The sequence below is a fragment of the Hermetia illucens genome, chromosome 2 (assembly GCF_905115235.1).
Source record: "Hermetia illucens chromosome 2, iHerIll2.2.curated.20191125, whole genome shotgun sequence".
In the NCBI taxonomy this organism is placed as follows: Eukaryota; Metazoa; Arthropoda; class Insecta; order Diptera; family Stratiomyidae; genus Hermetia; species Hermetia illucens.
This window is the reverse complement of record NC_051850.1, coordinates 8,552,275-8,580,047: the sequence shown is the minus strand read 5'-3', so window position 1 is coordinate 8,580,047 and position 27,773 is coordinate 8,552,275. Positions and strand designations below refer to the sequence as shown.

The 27,773-nt window shown below is 46.8% G+C and overlaps 1 protein-coding gene across 1 annotated transcript; it reads right to left on the bottom strand.

The window, feature by feature from the left end:
- Positions 1–2,209: 2,209 nt before the first annotated feature.
- LOC119647572 (mucin-2-like) lies at positions 2,210–26,612 on the bottom strand. The gene is made up of 4 exons (XM_038048572.1): positions 26,479–26,612; positions 25,659–26,405; positions 3,523–4,035; positions 2,210–3,051 (listed from the first exon to the last, which is right to left on the bottom strand). The coding sequence occupies exons 1-4, from the start codon at positions 26,483–26,485 to the stop codon at positions 2,324–2,326; spliced, it is 1,995 nt and encodes a 664-aa protein (XP_037904500.1). The 5' UTR covers positions 26,486–26,612; the 3' UTR covers positions 2,210–2,323.
- Positions 26,613–27,773: the final 1,161 nt, after the last annotated feature.

Here is a 27,773-nt window from a genome sequence, read left to right as displayed (position 1 = left end):
TGAAATTTCAAAGTTCTTTCCCGTCCGTCCCGCTCACGTTAGTTTTCTATCTGATTTTGTCCCTTCCCTTATTAGGCCTTTGCTCCTTTCGGATTGAAATTGTCGGTGGTATTAACCCGCCTTAAGATTTCACGTTTCTAGAGTAGTTTACCCCGGGCGGGTGCAGTTTTCTATTTTGACTATTGAGGGTGATACAATTTCTGTGTCCTGGCAGGAGGGTAAGTGAAGTGAAGTCCCTGAGATGCCCGAGTAAGTAATTCTGACCCCCTAGCTGGCAGTATACCTGCGTCCCAGTGAGTAGCCTTGAGAAAGAATCTTCTTGAAGTGCGAACCGTGAATGACCGGTACAAGTCGGAACACACTGAGAGTTCCCGGAGCTGTCAGCAGCTCCCTACCAAGGTGATAATTATGACGTGTATCGGGAACCAGTCGCTTGGAGACCCCGGGTTGGGTAGTGTACATTCGAACCGATGTTAGTAGACCGCATAGCCGCGAGCGCTGGTTCGTCCGTGAGTTTCGGAAGCATCGCTCACCATAGCGACCAGCGAAATAAGCAACGAGGGCTGAAATACCCCATATGATACCGGGACGTCTAGATAAAGAGGATGCCTTACCAAGTGGCGCGAATGATGGTGCGGGGCCGGCAATTTTATAACTCCCTTCCGGAGAAAGCCTAGCGAGAGTTGCTAGTTCTGAGCGGGTTAATTCGGGCACGAATCGAGTGGAATGGCTGATGAAGCTGGTGGAAATACGGGACCCGCATTTCCTTCTTCAAGCGAACGTGGATATCAGCCCAATACCCGTGGAAAGCAGAAGCAGCCGCCAAAGGAAGGTTCCATTTGTCCAAACAGAAGGAGGCGACATATAAAAAGACAGTAACAGAAAAGACGAGGAAGTGAAGAAGAACTAAACCTTCGGCTCTACTCAATAAGCCAACGGAAGGCAAGACATTTCCGAAAGTCCTTAAAGAAACTCGAAGACAATGAAGGAGAAGTGTCTTCCACACGGAAAACGAGGTGGTGGCGGACTTTGGAGCAATCCGAAAGTCATGGTAAATCATATTTTAACTTCAGTTGTGTTCGCATACGAAAATAATTCCGCTTGAAATATTGAAAGAGTACATTCAGCTAATTCTCATGACAGCAACAGCTTGGAAATAAAATCAACAAATCACACATGTAGTGAACTAGGAGGAGAAGTATTAGGGGATGACGGCTTAAAAAAATTGAAGGAGGAGTTTTAAGGTGATAGCACCCCAGAGAAAATTTTTAAAAGTGGTTGTAAGGATTCAAATTAACGGGGCCAGGGTGACTAAAAATGTTGGATAAATGGCATTGAAAAGTAAAAGGCAAAAGATTTTTTTGACCGATGCAGTGGTCGAGTTAATTGAGCATCAGCTTTTCGATCCCTGTCGTTTTGGATGTTTGTGTTCGTATTTACGATATCCTGGGGCTGGAGGTTTACTACTTAGAGAGGATTCTCATTGAATCCCGAGACTCTGTGGATATCCTATGCTCCATCAATGAGAGGAATGAGGAGGGGAGACCAACATTATAATCCCTTCAGACAACAATATCTCCGGGAAGCATGCCTTTATCGATTCTTTTCAGGAGCACGTTTGATCCCTTTGCTGGCTGGCAGTTGGTTATTCGGGTCAGGTCCATGCATCGGGCGTTTCGAAGTACTTAACCCTTACAGTGCGGACTAGATTAAGATAACCCAGGCGAATTTTGAAAATAGTACTATTTTCAGAAAAGTCAATAGTCGCATTGCCGTTTCACAGGGGGGGGGCAATATTTGACAAAACAAATTTGACAAAATTACCGCATTTTTGTGGAAATTTGCGATCGACTAAAAACTACCAGATAGCTAGCCAATTAAAGTGGCTGCATTTTTACTGTCCATACCCTGAGGGTCAAATATGCCTTGGAAAAGGACGCAGGTTCACAGGAGAATGGGGATAGTTTCTTTTAGGACTCTCACAAGTTGGTGAACACAAATTTCGAATGTCTTTAGTCGTCCTCCTACAAATCATAAAGGTGGAACCATGAATGAACTAGCCCGGGAATCCATCCCCAGACGGAAATATTAGACGACTTAACCTCCAAGCCAGACTACTGCCAAACATCCCCAAACTAATTCCCATCCTTATAAGGATGGGAAGCCATTAAACTTAGAAATTGATTTCAATAAAATACATACGCTCGTATAATTTGAATTATATATATATATTTCCATGTATAATTGGAGATAAAAATAGAAAATGTGTCCATTCAAATCCTGATCCTTTGCATAATTTCGACTCCAGTGATCAACTTAGCCTTCATTTGGAACTTTCACAGTGTTGACAGTTTCCCCATGCGCAAGTTGTTGCATTTTGATTCCAGATCAAACCCGCAGGACACTTCATAGTTGTCCAGCATCCATTATCGCAAACCTTATATTTACAGGCTTCTCCGTCAACTGGGGAGAAGGTGCCGCATTCACATTCTCCGCAACCAGGATTTCCTGTCCCGGGAGGAGTTACAACGGGTGGAGGACTTACAGATGAGGGAGTGACAATAGGTGGGGGAGTGATAACAGGTGGGTTGGTTCCGGTAATATTTGCGCATCCCGCATTACACGGCCAATCACAAGCTTTTGTTTTATTATTCCAGTGCAATCCTGCGGGACATTTTAATTCAACATACTTTCCATGTTCGCATACCCTGAATTTACAACATTCACTTCCGCTTGTGTATTGACCTTCGTCGCATTCGCAGCAAGATCCAGGACAGCAAGTTGATGGTGGTTCAGTTGTTGGTGGAGGTTGGGTGGGGATCTCTGTTGTTGTAGGGGCCTCTGTGGTGGGTTCTTCTGTTGGTGGTGGTTGGGTAGGGACCTCCGTTGTTGGTTCTTCTGTTGGTGGGGGCTGGGTAGGGACCTCTGTGGTCGGTTCTTCTGTTGGTGGTGGTTGGGTAGGGACCTCTGTGGTTGGTTCTTCTGTTGGTGGTGGTTGGGTAGGGACCCCTGTGGTTGTTTCTACTGGTGGCGTTACTTCTCCTCCTTCGCCTCCACCTCCTGCACAACCCGCGTTACAAGGCCAATCACAAGCTTTTGTTTTATTATTCCAGTGCAATCCTGCAGGACACTTCATTTCGACATACTTTCCATGATCACATACCCTGAATTTACAGCATTCACTACCGCTTGTATATTGACCTTCGTTACATTCACAACAAGATCCCGGACAGCAAGTTGATGGTGGTTCGGTTGTGGGTGGAGGTTGAGTAGGGATCTCTGTTGTTGGTTCTTCTGTTGGTGGTGGTTGAGTAGGGATCTCTGTTGTGGGTCCTTCTGTTGGTGGTGGTTGGGTAGGGACCTCTGTTGTTGGTCCTTCTGTTGGTGGTGGTTGGGTAGGGACCTCTGTGGTTGGCTCTTCTGTCGGTGGTGGTTTGGTGGGGACCTCTGTGGTCGGTTCTTCTGTTGATGGTGGCTGAGTAGGGACCTCTGTAGTTTGTTCTATAGGTGGAGTGACTTCTCCTCCTTCGCCTCCACCTTCTGCACATCCCGCATTACAAGGCCAATCACAAGCTTTTGTTTTATTATTCCAGTGCAATCCTCCGGGACATCTCAGTTCGACATACTTTCCATGATCACATACCCTGAATTTACAACATTCACTACCGCTTGTGTATTGACCTTCGTTACATTCGCAACAAGATCCTGGAGAGCCAGTTGATGGTGTTCCGGTTATGGGTGGGGGTGTTACTGTTGGTGGTGATTGAGTGGGGATCCCAGTTGTTGGTTCTACTGGTGGAGTTACTTCTCCCCCCTCGCCTCCTGCGCAACCAGCATTGCATGGCCAATCACAGGCTTGTGTTTTATTATTCCAATGAAGTCCATTAGGGCAAGTCATTGTTTTTTCAATGCAATTATCGCAAACCAAATATCTGCAACAACTCTCAGGATCTGACCTGTAACCTGGGTAACCACAGCCACATGCTTGCACCATGCATGGTGCAAGTATGATCCCTAGAACTATAGAGACCAATACTGAAAATGAACAAAGACACTTGTCAGTTTCCTCCGTTTTACCTATAGGTAGGTCTTGTGATGTGAAAAAGATATTACCTTTCATTTCCTCGACGTTTTTCCAGTTAGCTTCCGTTAGATTGAAACTATTTTCCGTTCAGAAATCGGAGTACTAGGCGTACTCTTGATGGAATCTCCCGTTGAACTGGTAATTAGCTACAGAATCAGATCTTCTTTTATAGTCCTGAAAGATCTGTCAAGTACTGATTATTTTCGAGCGCTTCTAGTTAAAAAGTGGAAAAGTTAGCACCGAAATACAACCCTTATCTTCTAGTTTGGCAAGAAATCATGCCCTCACCCAACGTTATCAATATTAATTCACATGTGAAACATTTGTAGATGCGTAGTTTACTAACACGAAATACAATGTATGGAACTTGATAGATTATTAAGAAATATCTAAACAAAGGAAACGCACAAAGAAATTTAAGATTTTACAAATAAAAATCAACGAATTGTACTTCTTGCTGCCGCTTCGTCAACTTCATTTGTTCTCGCGTAAGCTCCATAAAAAAATTCGCTATCGATTGTCCATCTGATTGTCACTGGTTACCGTGCAATGCAGCTGCATACTAACGGCCTTACAATCAAGCGTTGAAAGGATTTCAGTGCTGCTGAATTTATCGTTAAAAGGTGAAGCTATCTTTTGTGATCGAGATCGGTCCCGTGAAGTAGATAGGAAAATCTATAGCACATGGATTACCATTGGACGAATCTGATAACCGATGCTGATAATAGTCGAAGGATCAAATCGATGCAGTCCATAACTTGGGGAGCCGATAAAATCAGATAGGGTAGCACGTTGACATAAGAAAAAACAGAAAACGCTCAATGAGAAACAAGACATGCACAAGGACATAAAAGAGGAAGGAAGACGTCTACGGCTTCGTACGCAACTCATCAGACGCTGCCTACTCTCTGCTTAAGAGCAGCGTGACCGAAGTGGCTCGCTGGTGTTACACGCTCCCTTTGTTTGCTCACAGAACACAACAAGGGTGCGAATTATATCCAACGTAAATCCGCCCACAGTTCGAACCATAGCTTGGCCAGAGTGTACTTAGGACTCCACAATTCCTATACAAAAATACACAAGGAGCATCTTCTTAAGATAGGAAAGGCGAATAGCTCGGTAAATTTATGGACGTAAGACGAGTATAACAAATTCTTCGGATGCCAAATATCCCCAACATCGATCGTCACCTCGACGCCTGCAATGGCCAACCCTATCCGAAGGTTGGGTATTAAAGGTCACAAGGCTTCCTTATTATGTAAAGGAGCTTTCTGAAATGCACGTATCCAAAACTGTGGGATAAACCGTGGTGGTAGCTCCTATGTGATGGACATAATGTCTCTTTTGGAATGCCGATTTTGGGTAGGCCTGGTTTGTCAATGAGTACTAGTCCGACAATCGGTACCAACCAACGTTCTAAATGCAATTCAAGAATTGGATTAAAGGGGGAAGGCCGAACTCGCTAACTATACCGGGGTAGACCTTAAAAGCGTACTCATAGAAGATTCATCTGCATGCCTCTAACCTAATAGTACGTCGATAAAGAAAGCAGCGCAAACTATCCAGAAGCTGACAAATGCATATCCCCCCTATGTGGATAAGTGTCTTCGGCTACCGCCGCTTTGAATTTGAAGTTCATGATCGGATTTCAGCGAATGCAAAATTAGAATATAGGTTTTAATATGAAGCAGCATACTGATAAGTTTGGTGGAAATCCTACTATTGTTAACAAAGCTACAGTAAGTCAAAGTTGCCTCTTTTTGCGCCAAATTGTTACCGCCTAAGACGTAAAATGTAACAGCAGGAGTGGCAGTGGTTTCCGCAATACACAATGATATAATCCTTTCTGATTTGAGGACTTCTTCTACTCCTCCTCCTCAGAGCTTAGTTTAATAAAGGGGCGTACTTCATTGTTAATGACCTGACGATGCCAAACAGAAGAAGCATCAAATGAGGATGCGGTCCATCGTGGATCCTCCCTCTCGATCTTAGCACTCGGGTTCGGAGTTTTAAGACTCAATGCGCGATCGAGCCGTTTTTTAAGATATTATAAAAAACTAACTACCAATGGTAGAAAAAGAAGACGAGGCAGACCCTGCCTAAGATGGAGCGATGGCGCAGGACCTCGGCGCAAAACCGGGATATCTGAAGTTCCTTATTAAGGCAGGCCTAGACCGGATACCGGTTGTTGCGCCGTTGATGATGATGAACTACCAATGCGGCTGATACAACTGATTCACTTTTCGGTAATCTAAACCCATGCAAACCGCCATCTCAAGAAGCAAGTAAGATAGTTAATTCATCCCAACCTATCCAGGATCAATATTCAGCGCAAGTCCTTTTGCAAATACAGCCTTTGCATCCGACACGAAACAATCGTTTGATCCAAAAACCGCAAGTTAATCACCTTCAATCCCTTGAGCTTTATCCCAACCCAAACGCCAAATTTAAAATACCCATGGAGACGAAGCTGAAGACAAGCACCGACTCAGTTTGAATTTTAAAGGATTCCCTAGATCTCAGGCCAACCAACATACCACTGGTAAATCATCCGAATCAAGAGGTTCTAGTTATTAATTAAATAAAACTAAAGCGCTAGACCGCAAGAGCCGTTCCGGGGTATTTTTAAGTACAAAGTTGAGTAGGCTGTGGCCACTGGCGCTTTCCTTGGTTCGTCATTTTGATATTGACTTTGGCGGTCAAGTGGTTCCGTTGCAGGGGTGAGTTCCGCTTCGGTCGTGGTACATTTGAATTTTCCGCTAGGGTCACGTTTTTGCGGGCATCACTTCTGAGATCACGCGATCTAATCACGCACTCGTCGGATTGGATTTGGCTCGTTGCCGACGTACTCTTCGAGTACGTGTTCTTACACAAAGCTGAAAGGCATCCCCAGGCCATTTTATCCTGTGCAAACTATGGGCCTTTAAAGATGAGAAGATTCACGAGGTGCATGTACGGCCCGTGGCCAGTGAAGGATCACCGGAGGCCATGGGCCAAATTATCGAGCTTCAGCAGACGGTGGCCACCCTCGAGACAACTCTCTCAAAGCTAGCGGCAACAGGGGGGAGGGGGGGCTTTGCGTTGGCAGCTAGGTTCCGAATTCGTTCGCGGTCCGCCAACCGAAATAGGCGATCGAGTACTCGCGCCTCGGGGACCTCAAAGAGTCCTGCAGTTCGCTGGTATCGCCACATCTTTACTGACAAGGGCAAAAGAGTGTTCCAGTCCGTGAACGTTCACAGCACCAAAAACTAAACTTGTTGAGAACTCCGGCGGCGGCCACCCAGAAACATAACCCTTTGAGCAACCGAAATTACTTAGTTGACACAGGCGTAGACGTTTCGGTCCTCTCGGAGTCAAGGGATCACAAGTTGATCTCACAACAACTCAAACTACGTCTAGGACTTCGACAAACGTTTTCATGCCGTTTTGTTATAGTGGACATAAACAGTCCCATATAAGGCCCAGACTTTCGAAGTCACTTGGATTGCCGGTAGATCTGCAGGACAGGTCGCTTATAGAACTCGTAACCTCCCTCAGATCGTCAGGCAAACTCACCACCTGTTCAACCGTCAGCCTTTCTATCATTTTTGAACAAGCAGCAGGCCCTCGCACTCACGCGCTTCTTCAAAAATACAGCAACATGACTACTGAAGGTAGTCTCTCGCAGCCAGCTAAGTATAATGTACAGCACCCCGTCCGTACCACTGGCTTCCCTATCTTCTCGAAAGTGCGTCCATTACGACACCAGAAGCTCGCTGTTGCTAAGCAAGAATTTGACATGCCTTCGAAGCATGGTATTTGTAAGCCATCAAAGAGCTGCTGCTCTTCTCCACTACAGATGATGCCAAGCACAACGGTGAATACAGACTTCTCAATGCTTAGACCCTTCCAGACCGCTACGCCATACCACTCGTCTACGACTTTGACCGTAACTTCGTCAACTGCCGTGTTTTTAAGACCTTGTGCTTAGCCAAGGCGTACTATCAAATCAATATGGCCAAAGAAGACATTCCGAAATCGGCAATATGCAGCAGCCGTAGTTTCTAGGCCATACTCTTTCCTCAGAGGGTATCCACCCGGATCCAGGCAAGGTTCAGGCCATCCCAGACCTCCCACACTCAAAAGCAATCAGGGATCTGCGAAGATTTTCGGGCATGTTAAACCTATGTCGCCGTTTCTTTCTAAAAACCGTACAACATCAGGCCCTGTTCTCGAAGTTAGGCAAACTCCTAGGCTTCAAACGCCATCGGGCGACTGCGTACCACCCGCAATCTACTGGGATGCCGGAACCGTGTCAAAGGACGCTGAAGGCCGTTATAATGAGAACGATGACTCTTCGTGGTCGCAAGTCCATCTTTTCGTTCTACTTGACCTACGTAGAGCTCATCGTAACCGGTTTGCCACCAGCTCTACCGAGAGAGAATTTAAGACTCCCTAGCGATCTTATGCTCGATACTAGGTCAGCCCTTCCACCACTGGGTTTCTACTCTTGCTCGGGGACACCGTGGTTAAACTAAAATCACCCCGACCATCCCGTCATTCTTTGACGAAGGCCTACTGCTGGCTGAATTAGTGTTCTCGGTCTTTCTCCTCCCTCATTTCTCCTTCCGGCTGACTTCATCCTGCCTAAGCTTGCTACGCATAACTCCGATCACCTATTCAACTAACTACATATCCCCTGCGATTTCAACGTATGACCCACCATGTGTTCTGGAGTAAAGCGCTTCCCAGTTGTAGCTTCAAATGCGGCTCTTTTGGTCACCAACCTCGGGCATTGAAATAGGACGTGTTCTGCGTTCTCTACAATGTTTGGGCACTTTATGGCCAATTGGCATGTCCAAATCGATAGAGATATGCACGTAACCTCCGTCTCCGCTCAAAGCTTGTGTTAAGTCGGAAACCTGCTTCGCCGTGGATTCGCTCGATCCCTTTCCCATCTACCCCGTATTATTCTGTGAGTCCATCGGCATTTCTCTGACTCGTTCCACTTCCCCTGCTACTCGCCGATAGTTTCACTCCATGCTAATTGTCGCCGACGCGCGGGGCTACCTTGTTTGAAAAGACAACAGCAATCTTTCTCATGAAGTTCACCTTGCATGTGGCATAGTCCATGGAGAATGCCCAAATTGTTGAGGTACTTCGTCTGGGACATAAAAAGCTATACTGACCTTCTTAACTCGCAGTTCTATGTTCAATCTCCAATTTAGCTTCAAATCCAGGATCAGACCCAGATACTTTCCATTGGAGGAAAGAACTCATCTTTGTTCATTCTTCCGTAGGAGGTGGAATTCGGGTTCCCTTATCCTGATGGTGAGTAGCATCAATTCCGTTTTGGATGGGTTTATGTCGAGTCGGCATCTTACGGCCCACAGGTACACCTTTCCCAACCCTCCTTCTATGCTGGCACTCACACTGAGTCGTCGGCATTACAATGAATCAGAACACCGAAGAGATAGCGCCACCCTGGGATGTGCTTCTGTTCACAACTCTGGTCGAGTGGCCGCCTCCCAAATCCAACTGGATTATCCAATACTGGTTGAGGCTTTCTTGATGCCATTGGTACTAACATTCCTGGATGCTCCCTCTATATCCAGGAAGGCTGCTAGGGTATACTGCTTGTACTGGTGATCACTCAACCGTGCAAATTACGAAATGGAGAAGGATTTCTATGGATTTGCCTTTGCGGTAGGCGTACTGAGTCATACAGAAGGGCATTCTTCCTATAATTGTCCTTAAATGGATATCCAAGAAGTGCTCTAGGATCTTCACCACGATAGAAGTGAGGATGATTGATCGGAAGTCCTTCGCAGACTCATGGCCGTGCCTGCCCGGTTTCGGTATGAAAACCGCGCGCATGTGTCGAAGGGTGTGGCACGTATACCAAAGGGGTACAGCTCCGGCAATCTCGACAAGCCGCGGTACAACTCTTTGCATTATGTCATCTGGGCCCTGAGAAGGGCCAAACTTATCGGCGGAAATTACCGATTTGATAGTCTCGCTTGGCTGCGGCGGCTGCATATTCGCCAAGCGAGGCTCTAACTCGCAGTCCTCCTTTGACTCCAGTTCCTCTCACGTGCCAATTTTACCAGTATACGTACAGGGGAGTTTTTTCTTGACAACTTGACTAGACTCCCTGCAGTCCGTCGTCCTGGGTTCTCTGAAAGGTTTAGAGATCTCGGTGCACGAGATCTAGACTAAAAGTATCCAACTATGATCTGAGAAGGATCTCTGGCCAGACACTCTCCAGTTCTTCACTCTCCCTTGTCGGATAATAGCGTGATTTCAAGGACCTCCCCTTAACCGTTACAGTTCTCCAAGCTGGGGATATGGAAGGTTGGTGTACCGCCCCTGTTACACACTGATAGATTTGTATTAATAATAAAATCAGAAAGGACTCACCTCTTTCGTTGATTTTCGACCTACCCAAAAGTGTATGCCTCGCCTGCGTCGCTGCTTCTGGTTGGCTTTCTTTGCTTCTACGGAAGTCGTCAAATATTGCAGTTTTTCTAGCGGAGCTGATTACTTATGAGTCATGTAACCTGAGGAAATATACATGTTCTCTGACCCCGCTTGCTTCACCACGACTAGGTCGCTGGCTCTCAGGTCCGGACACAGAAAAGCGTGCAGACTCTTCGTCGCGAGAAGCGTGCAGACCCTTCCCCGCGAGGATACATGCTCCAGGTCTGTCCCGATCAATATCTCTTGCGCTGTGAAACAAATTATAATATTTGCTTTTGAGCCCTTTCATGGTTCGTTCGTATCCGATCCAGGGTTCCTGTACTAGTGCGATTTCAACGTCTTCCTCTAGGAAACAGATTAGTCAAGGCGCACTTGGAGTGATGCAGATCTGCTTGCAACGAGGGTTCGTCAGTCTCCGTCCGACCATTTCCTATGCCAAGTTAAACCTGCCCCATTATCCAGTTCACCAAATGGAAAGAATAACTGCACTACGGTACGACCCTATAGGCTGGTTGCTACCAGTTATAATCAAGCTTTGGATTGAAATTCAAAGCCTGTGGCAGGCAGGGTATGATTCGGAAACCCAAATTAGCCAGGTCATCAAGTGTCCGTTGGAAAATATCAATGTCACTGTGACAACATCAGCACCAAAAACCTACCAACCAACAACATCAAACCGCACTGGTCAAACGGAAAGTATAAAGATAAGAGACTACAACGTTAAGACCGTTGGTAATTTCTCCTATCTAGGGTCGAAAATCACAACCGATAACAGCTACGATGATGAAATCCGCTCACGGTTGTTGGCAGCCAACAGAGTTTCGCTCGAAACATGTCACCATAGGGTCAAAGCTCTTACTGTACAAGACAATGATTCTGTCAGTCCTTATGCATTCCTCGGAGACCTGGGTTCTTAACAAGGAGAATTGCGTGGCCCCGTTCGAGAAAAGGATCCTCCAAAGACTTTTTGGCCCCCTACATGAGGATGGATGATTCCGCAGCCTCGGTAACAATGAAATTTATGAGCGATACCACTGTGGCTACACGGAGAGGCATCAAATGTGCGAGCAAAATCTACGGCGCCTCCACCTGGCTCGGAACAACAACAGCAGTTGCAGCAACAACAATCGCATCAGTAACCCGGTTAAGCATGAGTTTTAGCACCACATTAATACTACCGGCCCCCCTATCTTCTCCAAGGTGCGTCCGTTGCACCCCAGACGCTTCCTGTTGCCAAGAAAGAGTTTTCTGAGCTCATGAAACAGGGTATTTGCAGATCTTCTAACAGTTGTTGGTCATCTCCACTCCATATGGTTCCTAAGCCAAACGGCGGAATGGAGGCCTTGCGGGGATTACAGACATCTAAATACTCAGACAGTTCCTGACCGATACCCTATTCCACATATCCATGATTTCGCGTATTATTTGACAAACTACCGTGTTTTCTCGACCTTGGATTTAGCCAAGGCGTACCATCAAATCCCTGTAGTTCCTGAAGATATCTCGAAAACGACTATTTGCAAACCTTTGGGACTCTTCAGCCTATGCAATGCAACGCAAACGTTTCACAGGTCCATCCACTCTCTTCTAAGGAACTTAAACTTCTATTTCGTCTACATGGATGATGTTTCAGTCGCTTCTTCCTCAGAATCTGAGCACTTATACCAGTGCGTTTTCCAACGTCTCCATGAGGCAAGACTTGTTCTTAACGTTGATAAGTGCAAGTTTCTTTGAAAGCAGGTGAAATTGCTCTGCTGCCCAATTTACTCCTGATGGAATCCACTCAGACCCAGACAAGGTTCAAGTCATTTCAAGCTTCCCGCTCTCAAAAACCGTAAAGTTTCTAGTCATGTTAAACTTCTCTTGCCATTTCTTGCCTAGAACCGCTCACTATCAACTGATCCTCAACGCTTACTTTTTTGGGCGTGGTCTACAAAGGCCATTCAGTCGATTGAAACCATCAAACAACTGTTGGTTGATGCGGCCTTATTGCCATTTCTTCAACCATATGGACCCCTATCCGTGTTCGCCGATGCCTCAGACACAGCGGTAGGCATTACTCTTCGTCAACGGGAGAATCAAACCTGGCAATACTTGAGCTTCTTCTCCAAGCAATTGAACTCAGCCCCTACGATCATGAGCTACTCGCCAACTACCTCACCATTAAAAACGTCCGATTCACCCGCAAAGGCAGGCTGTTTACAGTGTCCACGTACCAGAAGCCCCTCATGTTCGTCCTCAAACAGAAGCCCGACAAAGGATCCACTCGCCATCTTCGGCAACTGGGCTTCATCAGCCAGTTCACTTCTGATCTTCAACACGTATCTGGCAAAGACAACGTGGTTGCAGATTCTTTGTTACGAGGTCGATTTTATGGCAATCGCCGAGATACAGAAAGAAGTCGCAAAACTTCAGAACCTAAGGAAAGATTCCAAGTATGAAGTCAAAAGTTTCCTATCTTCGGCTCAAACTCTCACTTATTCTGCGAGACCTCGCAAAAGGGACCAAGGCCATAGATTCTGCATTCTTCATGCTGTCTACTATCTCCTGCAACCAGGCATCCGGATAATGAACCGGTTAGTAACAGGAAGTTCTTCCGGCCCGCCATGGACAAGAACATCAGTTCTTGGGCCAGACAGTGCATCGCCTGTCAAACGTGGAAGGTCACCAAGCTTGTAAGAAAAGAAGTAGGCGTAATCCCTTGGTCGACCATTTACCTCGACACTATTGGCCCTTTGCAAAAATTGCATAGATTCAAGTATTGCTCCACAATCATCGTCAGGTTTACGCGGTGACCTGAAGGCTGATATGACTGCACAATCATGTGCTATGGCCCTCTGCCGAGAGTGGCTCCCGCGCTTTGGAGAACCAGCCATTATTACAACAGACCAGGGAATGGACTTCGATTCTACTCTTTTTCCAGAGCTAGGCAAGCTCCAGGTTTTCAAAGGCAGTAGGACAACTATATACCACCCTCAGTTCAATAGGATGTTGAAATGATGCCACCGGACGCTGAAGGCCGCTTTAATGGCTCGTGGCGATCGGTCTTGGTCGCGGACTCTGTCCTTCGTCCTACTCGGCCTCTGAACAGCCCAGCGAGAGGAATTCGCGAAAAACCGCGCTGGAGAGAAATTAAGACTGCCTGCCGACCCTATACTCTACACCAGGTCGAGTTTAAGCGATACTGCTGTGCCGCGTCTGCTTAGGAACACGCTTTTGAAACTGCGACCGCCTCCACCTACGCGATACTGGACTACTACGATCAGGGCCCCCAGGGATCTCGAGACGTGCTTTGCAGGTCCTCATAAGGGTGGATGCTTTCGAGTACCGCTGCAGGTACCATACAAGAGTCCCTGCAAAGTCCTGAAGCGATGCACTCACGAATTCAAACTGGATGTCCGGGGCGGGCCCAAGTAGGCATCCCTATCGAGACTCAAGTCGTTTCCGGGGCAATATTTGGTACCGGCAACACAATGCTAATTGCAAGTCGTAGTCACGTCGCGGAATTGCATCGCTTAACCCGCGCGGTTTCAGCTGGGAACGGAGCGATGTGGCGAGATGCGTCCTACAGTAGAGGCATCAAATGTACGAACCGCATCGGATTTTCAAACCGCATATTGGACGCACCGATCGGCACGGAACCGAAGTCAGTACAGCCACAGAGACTCAACCGAACGCGTGTACTTTATCTCCTGGAGTCGTGTTTATTTCTGCAAGTACTAAGTGAATTTCGGCCGACATTAGCGACCGCTTGGTTGTGGATAGTATTCGGCTAAACAAATTGCGGTGGGTTGGTTACCTAATCCCTATGGATGAGGATGATCCAGTTCGGAAAGTCTATAAGGGAATATCTATGGTAGAAATAGAAGACGAGGCAGACTCTGCTTGAGTTGGAGCGATAGCATAGGTCAGAACGCCAGACAGCTTTTAGGGACATATTATTGGTGGACCTAGGCGCAAAACCAGGATGTCTGGAGTTCTTTATTAAGGCAGCCCTCGACCGGGTAGCGGTTGTTGCGCGGTTGATGATCATGACCCCTGTTCCCTTCGTATCAGTATATCCCTGGTATGGTTTACTGACCGAAGCCACTTCAGATGAGCCTCTGTGCCGTCTCGAGTGTGATCACCTGTACAAGTCTTCGAGCATTCGCCTACTGCATCACGACCAGTAAGTCATAGAGTATATACCTCATACAAGAACCGTGGGTTGTTGGTGGGGCAGTCAGGGGCCTAAACTTCCAACATGTTGACCTATTGTATGCCAATGGAAGCGATCGACCCCGCATCCGCATGGTAGTCTCGAAAGACTTCCAGGCTAACCTGGTTAACGACCTATGTGATGGCGACACCACATTGGCTAAGCTAACCATAAAAAGTCAACAGGGAGATAAATAGATACTATGGTGCTCTGCATATTTCCCCTACGACGCAGAAGACGTTCCCAGTGGAACATTCATCAGAGCTATCCAATATGCCAAAAGTAGAGGCATGGGGGTCATAGCAGGATGTGATGTCAACGCTCACCACATATGCTGGGGAAGTTCGAACATCAATGCAAGAGGATCGAGACTACTGGAGTATGTAGTAGGAACCGATTTGCAAATCCTAAATGTAGGTAATGAACCCACTTTCTTCAACGTGGTTAGGCGAGAGGTCATCGACATCACGGTGGCATCTCCTCACATAGCGGCTCTAATCGGAGAGTGGAGAGTATCTAACGATATCACACTCTCGGATCACAGACGCATTGATTTCGTTATGGGCATGGATCCACCTCCACCCACTCCATTTCGGAATCCGAGTCACGATCCCTGGGAAGCGCATCAAATCCATTGCTGGAATTGAGAAGACAACCCAGATGATCACAACTAGCATGAGAGAAGCTTTCGAAGAAAGCTGTCCACTCAAGATGCCAAAGAAGGGTAAAACACTACGGTGGAACTCGGATTTGGCAAAACAGAGGAGAACGACAAGGATGCTCCTTAATCGAGCTCTGAAGGGTGAATCAGGCACTAGCTGGAATCGCTATAAAGAGGCACAGAAGGCTCTAAAGAAGAGCATAAGATCGGCTAAACGATGGAGACGCTTTTGCGAAGAGACTAACTCTCTTGAGGCAACCTCAAAGCTGAAGCGGATTCTGGTCAAAGAACGTAGCCAGAAACTGGGCTATTCATTTGCTTGAAGTACACTTCCCAGGCAGCATCCAAAATCTAATCTCGGGGCCAACAGGTGCATACAGCCCTCAACCGAAAGACTGAAATCTGGCAAGCAAAGTAGTATCACTGGAGCGAGTGAAATGGGCATTTAAATCGTTCCACAGATACAAGTCTGCAGGTCCGGATGGCATCATCCCTGTGCTAGTAATAGAAGGAATGGATGCCCTGGGTCTACACATTCGGAATATATATCGTGCATGCCTAGCACACGCTTATATTCCAATTAAATGGCGGGATTTGAAGGTGTTGTTCATTCCCAAACCAGGAAAACCCACCTACACAGACGCAAAAAGCTTTCGACCGATCAGCCTAACGTCCTTTCTGCTAAAAGGACTAGAAAGACTAGTAGATCGGTTCATAAGGGATACACACATTCCTAAGTGGCCACTTCACCATAGGCAACACGCCTACCAGAAAGACGAATCCACGGAGACAGCACTCCATGAACTGAAAAGGCGATGTCCGAAAAAGAATACACCTTAGGCGCATTCATGGACATCGAAGGTGCCTTCAATTATGCCTCATTTGCGGCAATTTGTGATGCGCCAAGACAACATGGAATCGAAACGCTGCTAATCAGTTGGATCCTTCCTTCCTGCTAGAGTGGAGAAAAATCCACATATCGGTCGTCCAGAAGTCTATTGAAGCAGGATGTCTGAGGGGCTGCCCACAGGGAGGGGTTCTCTCTCCACTGTTATGGCTCTTGGTGATGGATACCATGCTGTGGCTCCTGGAGGACAAAAAAATCTTCGCGCAAGCATTTGCAGATGACCTAGCCGTAATAATTACCGGCAAGTTTGCGGACACAGTATGTGACCGCATGAATGCAACTCTGCATGTAACCCACAGCTGGTGCCTCCGCAATGGACTCACGGTGAACGCTAGGAAGACTGGACTAGTTATGTTCACTAGGAACGTCAGGTGGGACAGGTATACGCTACCCACCTTCGCAGGGGCGGAAATCCAGCTGGCACAAACAGTCAAGTACTTAGGAGTACATTTCGACTCCAAGTTAACGTGGAAGCATCATATCCAGGAGCAATATCTGGAGTCCTGCAGATTGCTCTGGTGCTGTAGGAATGCGATAGGTAAGACCTGGGGACTTTCACCTAAACGGATATATTGGATGTGTACTTCCATAATAAAACCCATTTTGATGTATGCATGCATCGTCTGGTGGCCAAGACTGAACTTGGCTGAACTTGGCTTGGCAGGAAGCTGCAGATTCATCGACTTGGTTGTCTAAGTATTACTGGAGCAATGAGTACTACGCCGACTGCGGCACTTGAAGCTATCCTAAATTTACCCCCCATTCACTTGGAGGTGAAACGGAAAGCGGCCAACGACGCATATAGGCTCGATATCATTGAGGCGTGGAAAGGCAGCTAATCCAACGGGCATGCGTCTATCTGGAAATTCCTTGAAAAACATCCGGTAGCCCTGATGCCGACCGATCATATGGTTTTCAGATTCGTCTTTGAAAAGACATACACTGTCGTAATCACCGAAAGAGAACAATGGTCGATAAGTGGCCATGAGTCTTTTCAGATTACAAACCTAATAATCTTCACCGACGGGTCAGTCACGAAGGATGGATCGGGTGCAGGAGTGTTCTCGGAGAATCCGATTATATTAGGCCTACAAATAAGTTCTGTCGGTTTTCACAATAGATGGCGTAGCTTGTTTTTTATTCCATTGATCCACATTTCTAAACATTCATCGGAAAGCTACGGTCAATAGGCACAAACGTCAGTATAAATTATTTAATTGAAGTGTAAACAACAATACTTTTTTCATCAACGAAAATGGCCAATTTTGTACCAAATAATGTGTTTTTGCGGGGAGTTCTACTTCATTATTTCAATATGAAGAAAAAAGCAACCGAAAGTCATCGCATTTTGGTGGAAGTTTATGGTGACCATGCTCTATCTGAACGAACGTGTCAGAGGTGGTTTGGACGGTTTAAAAGTGGCAATTTTGACTTGGAAGACGAAGAGCGCGCCGGACGGCCAACAATTTTTGAAAATGAAGAATTAGAGACATTGATCGACCAAGATCCATCGCAAATGGAAGAAGAACTTGGAAAAACATTTGGAGTCACTCAGCAAGCCATTTCCAACCGTTTAAAAGCAACGGGAATGATCCGAAAGGTCAGAAGTTGGGCTCCGTATGAACTGAAGCCAAGAGACGTCGAACGCCGTTTTTTCACGTGCGAACATCTGCTCCAACGGCAAGAAAGGAAGGGTTTTCTGCATCGAATAATTACTGGCGATGAAAAGTGGATCCATTACGATAATCCCAAGCGTCGGGCAATGTGGGAATACCCCGGCCATGCCTCATCATCGACGGCCAAAGCGAATATTCATGGTATGAAGATCATGCCGTGTATATGGTGGGACCAGCTGGGTGTGGTATACTATCAGCTGCTAAAACCGAACGAAACGGTCACGGGCAAACTCTACCGACGTCAAATGATGCGTTTGAGCCGCGAACTCAAGAAAAAAACGGCCGCAATATCAGCAAAGGCATGATAAAGTTATTTTGCAACATGACAATGCTCGTCCACATGTTGCACAGCCCGTTAAAACATATCTAGAAACGTTGAAATGGGAAGTCCTACCCCACCCGCTGTACTTTCCACACATTGCTCCTTCTGATTACCATTTGTTCCGGTCGATGCAGCATGGCTTGGCTGACCAGCACTTCTCCAATTACAACAAACTCAAAAAATGGCTCGATTTGCATTTTTGGCGCGATGGTATCTATGAATTGCCTGAAAGATGGAAGAAAGTTGTGGCTAACGATGGGCAATACTTTGAACAATGAATGTATAACCAATTTTTCGCAATAAAGCTTCAAATTTAAAGAAAAAACCGACAGAACTTATTTGTAGGCCCTACAAAACTGGCCCAACCCCTCGGAAAAATGACGACCATATTCAAGGCGGAGATATATGGCATTTCATTGGTAGCAGAAGAATGTCTGCGACAAAAATGGAGGGGTCGCACCATTCGAATCTGTTCCGACAGTCGGGCGGCATTATCGGCACTAAATCACAACAACATATCAAGCCAGATGGTGTGGAGTTGTCATCAGGTGCTGCTGAAACTTGGCCGACTGAACGAAACATTCCTGATGTGGGTGCCGGGGCACTCTAACATCGCCGGTAATGAGGAGGCTGATGGACTGGCTCGCCGAGGGTCTGGATCCACAATGGTGGGGCCAGAACCAGCTCTTTGAATCCAACCATCTACTGTCAAGTCTACTCTGAAGGGTGAAATTGCAAGGATTCACGCAACCGGGTGGAGAAATTTGGACTCTTGCCGGCAAGCGAAAATCCTTGTGAAGGAGCCTAGGGCCACTAGAGCGGCATTTTTGTTGTCCCTTAAGAAGTGGGACATGAAAATCCTAGGGTTTTTGACTGCCCCTTAAACTACCATATGGAAAAGATTGGGGTAGTGGTTTCGGCTGTGTGCAACCAATGCGAGGAGGAGGAGGAAACAGCCTTGCACTTTTTATGCAGCTGCCCGGCATCCTCAGATCTCAGTCGAAGACACCTTGGCAAGGTTTTCTTCAATGAAGAATCTGCACACTCTCTGCCTCTTGAGAATGTTCTCAGATTCGCTAAAGCCCCTGTGAGGAGTGGCCAGATCTCCCATCAGGCGCGACCCCAGGTGGCGGATAAAGGCATACCTATTGATGTGTAAATATGTGTTCATGCACTTTTCTTTTCTGACTGTTTGTCATTTGTTTGTTAGTGTTTGCTCATCTCTGGTGCGTGGACCAAAATGGCTATGGGAAGGACACCCAGAAAATAAAACCAACATGGACGAATTGAGAAGGAGTAAAGTTACGGTGCAGGGGCTCGGAACCCCAGTACCGGCGGCTTTTGGGAGTGAACAAGCGGGCTCCCGGCCGTCGATATCCCTCGACCGCAGTGCTTCGGTGGTGGACAACTTGGCCACCGTTGCATCTAATACTGCAAGTGTTTTAGATTTGGAGAAGGAGGTGTTCAAACGAAGCACAACTCTGCCAAGAACACCAATTGCGAAGGCAAAGAATGATGGACTAAAAGGAGATAGCTGGCCAAAAAAGGCGATTTCGACACCCATCGGATCTGATCAAGAGGTACTCCAGCAGCAGCAAATAGATCCATTCAGGAGAAGCTCATCAATTTTACGATCTCCTCCACTATCAAAGCCGGCAAAAGAGAAAGCTCATGGGAGCTCAGCAACTGAAAAAGGTGAAGGAGTCAGTAAAAGGAGTAGTCTGGCCAGGACTCACCGAGAACAGAGCCCTGACCCAGAAGAACTACCTTTTATGCAGCTTGGTACTAAAATAGTTGAGCTGTCCGAATTCATCAAGGACAAGCACAACGTGCACCAAGCCATTAAGAACATGGTGAGAGCCATCAGGGTGCTTTATAATAGGTCACAGGAAGAAATAAGAAAGCCTAAGGAAAAGCCGGACATCCCAGCCTCAACAGTGTCACAGGCGACCCAAGTGACACCCAATCACAAAGTCGCCGACCTTCGCTCAAGTAAAAGAGTGAGAGACAAGGAGGGGGAAGCTTTGGCGAATCAACAGGCCCCAAAAAGGAAAAAAGGGGTCTTGACCAGTCCAACAAAGGAAACTAAAAGTTCAGAAGGGCCCAAAGTACCAAAAGTAGGAAAGTCGGCTAGCGAACCGAAACTGAAAGAAAATAAGAACGATGGTTGGACTTAGGTCGTGAATAAAAAAAAGAAATAAGAAACCAAAGGTGCGAATTCGCCCGGAGGCAATTGTAATCTCCAGCAGAGGACATCTAACATATGCGGAGATACTGAAGAAGGTGAAATCTGACCCCGACCTAAAAGACCTAGGCGGAAATGTTAGCAAAATCCGGAGAACCCAGAAAGGTGATCTCATGTTTGAGCTGAAAAAATCCAGCGTGGGTAAAACTGATGACTTTGGTAACCAAGTTTTAAACTCACTTGGGGAGAATGTCGCGGTTCGTTCCCAAAAACATGAGATCTATATTCAGTGCAAGGATCTCGATGAGGTAACATCCAGAGAAGAGATCTGCACTGCCTTGAAGGAACAATTCAAGTAGGAGGATTTCAGGGAAGAATCCATCGTGAGCCTAAGAAAGGCTTATGGCGGTACTCAAACGGCCACAATGCGACTGCCAGTGGAGTCAGCGCAGAAGTGTTGGCCGTGGGGAAGGTTCGGATTGGATGGGTTGTTTGCCGACTAAGGGAACAGATCTCCTTAAAAAGGTGCTTCAAATGTCTAATGTTTGGACACTTCGCGAAGGCATGCACTAGCGGCATCGATCGGTCCGATCGATGTCGAAGATGTGGGGAAAAAGGACATATTGCCAAGGAGTGCAATAGAGACCCCAAATGCATTTTGTGCGAAGAAAAGGAGGGAAGGGATAACCGGCATATTGCCGGAAGTGGGAAATGCCCAGAATTCAGGAAGGCGTTAACTGCACTGAAAAAATGAGGTTAATACAAATAAACCTTAATCATTGCAGGGTCGCACAAGATTTGCTTGCGCAGACCACTTACGAATCTGCAATGGAGATTGCTATCATTAGTGAACCGTACAGAAATCTTGACGGTGTTGTATGGGTCACAGATTGGACTGGTGGAGCGGCGATATGGGCGTGCGGTCGTCAAGCCATACAATATAGCAGGGGTCAGGCGTCTAGAGGCTTTGTGTGAGCAAAAATAAGCGGTATATTCATATATAGCTGTTACGCCCCACCGAGCCTCACACTGCCCGAGTTTGAAGAACTGTTAGACGATCTTGTTCACGATGCAAGGGGACGGAGTCCAAAGGTGATAGCCGGTGACTTTAATGCGTGGGCTATCGAGTGGGGCAGCAAAGAGACTAACGCAAGGGGGAGGTGCTTATTAGAAGCATTCGCCCAGTTGGATGTGGTTCTGGCCAACGAAGGCGATATAAACACTTATCGGAAAGGGGGCACTGGGTCAATTGTAGATCTGACTTTTATCAGCCCTGCGTTAGCACGTGACATGTCCTGGCAAGTTAGTGAGGACTTCACGTACAGCGACCACCAGGCAATCACCTTTGAACTAAGGATGGAGCCACAAGGCAGGAGTCCCGCACCCCAGAAGCCGAAATCCAGAGGAACACCAGGATGGTCTGCCAAAGCGATGGATGAGCAGACGTTCCTGGAGGTGTGGCTAGACTTGCCTAGCAAAGCAGACACCTCCACGGATAGAGCTCTCATGTCACACAGAGCATCTCTAAAGTATGTGACGCGTCGATGCCTAGGAGATGCTCATTCCCCACTAGAAGACCCAATTATTGGTGGAATAGTGAACTTGCCAATCTTCGATCGATTTGCCACAGAGCCAGACGAACGGCTCAGAGGGCAATAGGTAGGATCGATCAGGGGCAAAAGGAGCATGCCTATAGGGAAGCTCGCAAGAACCTCAAGCTCGCCATCCAGCGGAGTAAGAGGGAATGTTTTAAGGGGTTCTGTTCGGAAGCGGACATAAATCCGTGGGGTAGCGCCTATAAAATCGTGACAGGACAATTCAGAGGCCGATCGTCTCCGCAGATCACGTGCCCTATGCTCTTGTTGAAAATAATCCAGGGGTTATTTCCCCAGCAAGAGGGGGGTGCTGACACCTTCCAGCGCCCCCTGAATGTGACGCCGATTCCACCAGTCACCAGGGACGAGCTTCTAGAGATCTGCAGTCGAATAGGCGACAGTAAAGCCCCGGGTCTTGACGGCATACCGAATAAGGCTTTCAAACTTGCCGTCAAAAGTAGACCGGATATGTTCGCGGAGCTGTTTGAAACGTGCATGTCGGAGGGTATTTTTCCCGCACCATGGAAGCGGCAGAAGCTGGTACTGTTACCTAAGGCTGGCAAACCTCCAGGTGAACCGTCCTCCTATAGACCCATATGTCTTCTAGACACTATGGGGAAAATGTTGGAGCGGGCCATTTATAATAGATTACTTCCAGTCGTCGAGAGCCAAGGGGGCCTTTCAGATAGGCAGTATGGGTTCCGGAAAGCCAGATCAACCATCGATGCCATCAAAATGGTTACTGGCTTGGCCGAAAATGCAATTCACGGAAGGGGTTGTACCAGCAAATATTGCGTGGTGGTGACCCTAGATGTGAGGAATGCATTTAACTCGGCCAATTGGAACCTTATACGAAAGTCTCTGGCGACGATTGGTGTTCCCACCTACCTCGCCGCTATTATTGATAGCTACTTGAAAGAGCGGACACTCTGGTATGATACCGATGACGGATCCAAAGAGTACGTTGTCTCCGCGGGTGTCCCCCAGGGCTCTGTACTGGGCCCACTACTGTGGAACATCATGTATAATGATGTGCTCAACCTTCCGGTTCCGGAGGAGGCTACGGTGGTGGGTTACGCCGATGATATAGCATTGGTTGTGGTTGCAAAGCATCTCGAGGATGCTGAGTTGTACTCAAGCGAAGCAATCAGTGTTATTAAGGCTTGGTTAGAGAGTGCTGGACTGACACTCGCGGAGGAAAAGACGGAAGCGGTCCTCATCACTAAGCGCTGCAAAAGAAATTACGCCCGCATTAGAATCGGGAATCGGGAATCGTATCATCACTTCCAAGCCGGCCATCAAATACTTGGGGGTGATGATAGACGGAGGACTTAATTTTAAGCAGCACATAGAGCATACTTGTAAACGAGCATCCACCACGAGTATTTCTCTGGCATGGATTATGCCGAACGTAGGAGGCCCGCGGCATACTTGCAAGCTGCTCATAGCCAGGGTGGTGAGCTCTATCATGCTGTATGCAGTCCCAGTTTGGGGAAAAGCACTGCAGGTTTTAGGCAATACACATAAACTGAGTGCGGTCTACAGAAGAACATCCCTAAGGGTGTGTTCTGCCTTCAGGACCGTCTCAGACGATGCAGCGTTCGTCATTTCGGGAATGATGCCGATTGACATCCTGGCAACCGAAATGATGAACATTTATAACACCAGGTCCATCTCTCCCTTATCTCAGGTGAAAAAAGCCGAAAGGGAGAGATCCATAAGCTGGTGGCAACAGCGATGGAACCAGTCAGAAAAGGGTCGTTGGACTTACAGGTTGATCCCTTCCATCGGAGAGTGGCTGGAGAGAAAGCATGGGGGGATCAATTATAATCTCACCCAGTTTCTCACCGGCCATGGAGGATACCGTCAATACCTGTACAGGTTTAAATTGGACACCTCGCCTAATTGTCCAAACTGCGGGGTCCCAGAGGACCCGGCGCACGTTTTCTTCCAATGTCCTAGGTTCGTGGAAGAAAGGAGGAACCTGGAGGAAACTCTAGGTGAAGTGCTATCACCGGAAAATTTTGTCCGAAGAATGGTAGCCTGTCAGGAAGACTGGGATGCGATCAATTCCATGATCGCTGTAATCCAGGAAAAACTGCGAAAAACAGAAGAAGTGAGGAAGACGCGGTAGACGGAAGAAGACCTAGCTAAAGTAAGCTAACCCCGCCCCGTGATGTTATACCTAAAGGTGGTCCCACGGGGTAGGGGGGGAGTCGGGGGTGGTTTTAGTGGGTAAAAATCCCACACTCTGGCGTGCCCAGGCCAGAGTCTTTTGAAAATTTCCACCTCCTCAAAAAAAAAAAAAAAAAAGATTCGCTAAAGCCTGCGAACAACGTAGGTGGGAAGCCATTGAATAGGCAACTCTTACGGGGAGAGTACAATGGGCCTAATAATGGCCTGAGTGCTCGTTAACTTAAAAAAAAAAAAGTCATAGAGTTTATAGCGTTTCCTGGTGCCACCAAGTGGAGGTTCTCCTCGGCCACTGGATTTGGTCTTCCCGACAAGGTTGCTGCCCCATCTTCCCCGTCCCTTCAAAGGACCGAGATCCCAGCACAGATAAATTAGTACGGGGTAGTCTACAGCCAGGTTAAAAACGAGGCGACCAGTCCGGTTACTAGCTGCTAAGGAGTAGTACCTTCCCTTAAAAATGTGTCGATCAAACGCCTGTGCAATTCCCAAGCTAGAGCTGGAAATCGTTGTGTTGCCATCAAAGCTCTATAGGGGCGTCTACGAAAGTCTTCGGGATATTTCTATGCCATTCGGAGAATACACGAACATAAGTTGCTAGTAAATACCTGGTAATGATCAGCAAAGGCAAACCTAGCTCTACGAAGCGCCTTAGGTAAATCCTACATCCTAAATGTTGGTGGAACGACACAATGGCACTGTTGGACCTCAAGGTCGCTTGTGCTTTGGAGGGAGGGTCCCTTACTTTGGAGCCCTTTGATGGTATGGCCCCTTCCTTCCACAGGAAGACCAGCAGCACCCTCAGTTTGCGTAAGCGGATCTTTGGTCCTCGCATCCTCCAACAGTTCGTTGGTGGCGTTGACTCAGTCCATTGTTGTTTGCATCCCCTTGCATCCTTTACGGTGGGTTAGGCTGGTGAAGCCTCAGAGTCTGAAGACGTGAAATTCAGTTTACTGTCGGGAGTTGGGATAGCAAGAATTTACCCATGAATAATTGCAACCTAACACGCGCATGACATCTCTCTCTCCAAGCTCTGCTCCACTAACCGTATGAGTAGTTCAAGCTCCAGGATAGCTCCCCATCTGTTACGTGAGTGGTGCAGTCCCTACTCGGGTTGATGTGATTTTCCTTTCTATGCAATTCTCTTTAACTGAAAAGTAACCGAGCACACCCCTCCTAGAGGGCTCAATTGAAAATAATTTCCACAAAACTTAAAGATTCATTAAAGATGCTCAGGCCCGTATAATTTGTTATATATGTAGATATTTACAAGGATAATTTGAAATAAAAATAAAAAAAGATAAAAAAGTTAAGTCAAATCGTGGTCCAGTTCATGCTTTTAGGTATTGGATAGTTTCCAGCCCTTGTCTTCAGTTTAATTACTGTTTGCTGTTTGCGCAAATTTGCCATTTGCAGGAGGTTAAAGCTTGATCCCAGATCAAGCCAGCAGGACACTTCAGAGTTGTCCAGCATCCATTGGCGCAAGCCTTATACTTGCAGGCTTCTCCGTCAACCGCGGCGTATGCACCAGACTCACATTCCCCGCAACCTGTCCCGGGTGGTGGTGTGATAACCGGTGGGGAAGTTCCGGTACCATTTGCGCATCCCGCATAACAAGGCCAATCGCAAGCTTTTGTTTTATTATTCCAATGCAATCCTCCGGCACACGTCATGTCAACATATTTTCCAGCCACACAAACTTTGTATTTGCAACAGCTATCTCCGCTCGTGTAGTCGCCATCCTTGCATTCACAATCGCAACCCCCTGGTGACGTTGGGCCAGGGATTGTTGTTGTCGTGGAGGTGGTGGTGGTGGTGGTGGTGGTGGAAGGCGTCGTAGTTGTTGAAGACGTCGTCGTTGTTGAAGGCGTCGTCGTTGTTGTGGTTCCTGGGATTGGGTTTACTGGACTCCCTGTACCACAGCCTGCATTGCATGGCCAATCACAAGAGTTTGTTTTGTTATTCCAATGAAGTCCATTAGGACAAGTCATGTGTGTTTCTACGCAATTATCACAAACATAGTATTTGCAACAAGTGTCAGGATCTGGCCTGTATTTCGGGTACAAACAGTCACATGCTCGCACCATGCACGGTACAAACGCGATCCCTAGAACGATAGCGACCAAAACTGGAAAAAAAGTACCAGTGAGTACCAGTTTTAGTATTAACAGGCATCATGTCCAGTAAGAAAAGGATCTCACCCTTCATTTTCTCAACCTCCTTTGGAACAATCTTTTATTTAGCACTCAGAGTACTAGGCGTACTCTTGATGGAAGCACCTGTCGAACTGATGATTTTCCAAAACTCCAATCCAACTTTTATAGTCCTCAAAATGTGTCAACTTCTGATAACATTTGAACGGTTTGACATAAAAAGGACAAAAGCTAACACTGCTGGGAACAAAAAAAAAATATTAATTAGATTTTACTGAAGCATCATCCGTTTTCCCAGCGTTATCAATCATTGATTCTCATGTGAGACATGCAAGCAAGACAAGTTGCTAACACAACAGATAACACTGTGAACTTGTGAGGTTCACAAAAATGCAATCAAACGCAAGAGCCAAGCAGGAAAATTGAAAACTCTGTCAATCGAAAGCATCAGATCTATGCATGTCATACAAGAATTTGCTCTTGTTTTACTTTGTATCTTGAGTTGCACAAAAATCGAGTGAACTGTCATACAAGAAACTTCGGTATTGCTAAAAAGCACGTTTTGATTTTTAGACGGTTTTTACCCCGGACATCTGCAGTTTTTGGTAAATCCCCGAATAAAGGACTGTAAAGAAAAAGAAGGCCAGGGCTCGGACAACCGCATTAAAATTTCCAGAAGTGTCAGTAAGAAGTCAAGGTCACCCTGCTCGTTACTTTCAAGAAGATCCTTGGGTCCTCGCAGAGACCATAGTTAAACGGAAATCAGAGCCCTTTTTGTCGTCCTTTACGATAGATGTTGTTCTTATGGACTTTCCAAACAGGAGCTTCCTCGTTCGTGCAGACCAAGTGACCTGCCTTGACTTTATTCATGAATGTACAGTGGCTCAGAACATACCATAGCAAGAGAAGTTTCATCGCGTCCTAGGAGAACTATTCTGCCCTTTTAATGGTCCTAAAAGGTGCGCCAACAATGTCCACAGATAGCATCAGTCCCACCAACAATGATCGGTGAATATACCCATTATCATCCCAAGGCTCTTCTTAGTGAAGTTTAGGCAATCCTGTAAGGGCCTGGGTTCGTATCACACATCATAAGCCTAGACTAAGTTCGCTTAGTGCAGTTTCCTCAACTGTTTTTCTTTATTCTTTACCATCACAGTCATGATCCCATTTCTGATTCCACAAAAGGATCCCGGTTAGTATAGCGACATTCCTGCTGCTTTACTGGCCAGATCAACAACTGATACATTGCCTTCTAACCCGACATGGAGAGGAACCCGGAAAATACAGACTTTGACATCCCGGTGTGATTATGCTTCAGGTTTAAGTTGCATAATTCGGCA

Excerpts from the sequence above, each read along its gene's own strand:
- LOC119647572 (XM_038048572.1), bottom strand. Across the intron at positions 4,036-25,658 it reads TTGCGCAAACAGCAAACAGT|TATTGGTCTCTATAGTTCTA; the intron begins AATTAAACTGAA and ends GTTCATTTTCAG. Across the intron at positions 3,052-3,522 it reads AGAAGGTGGAGGCGAAGGAG|GCGAAGGAGGAGAAGTAACG; the intron begins GAGAAGTCACTC and ends CAGGAGGTGGAG.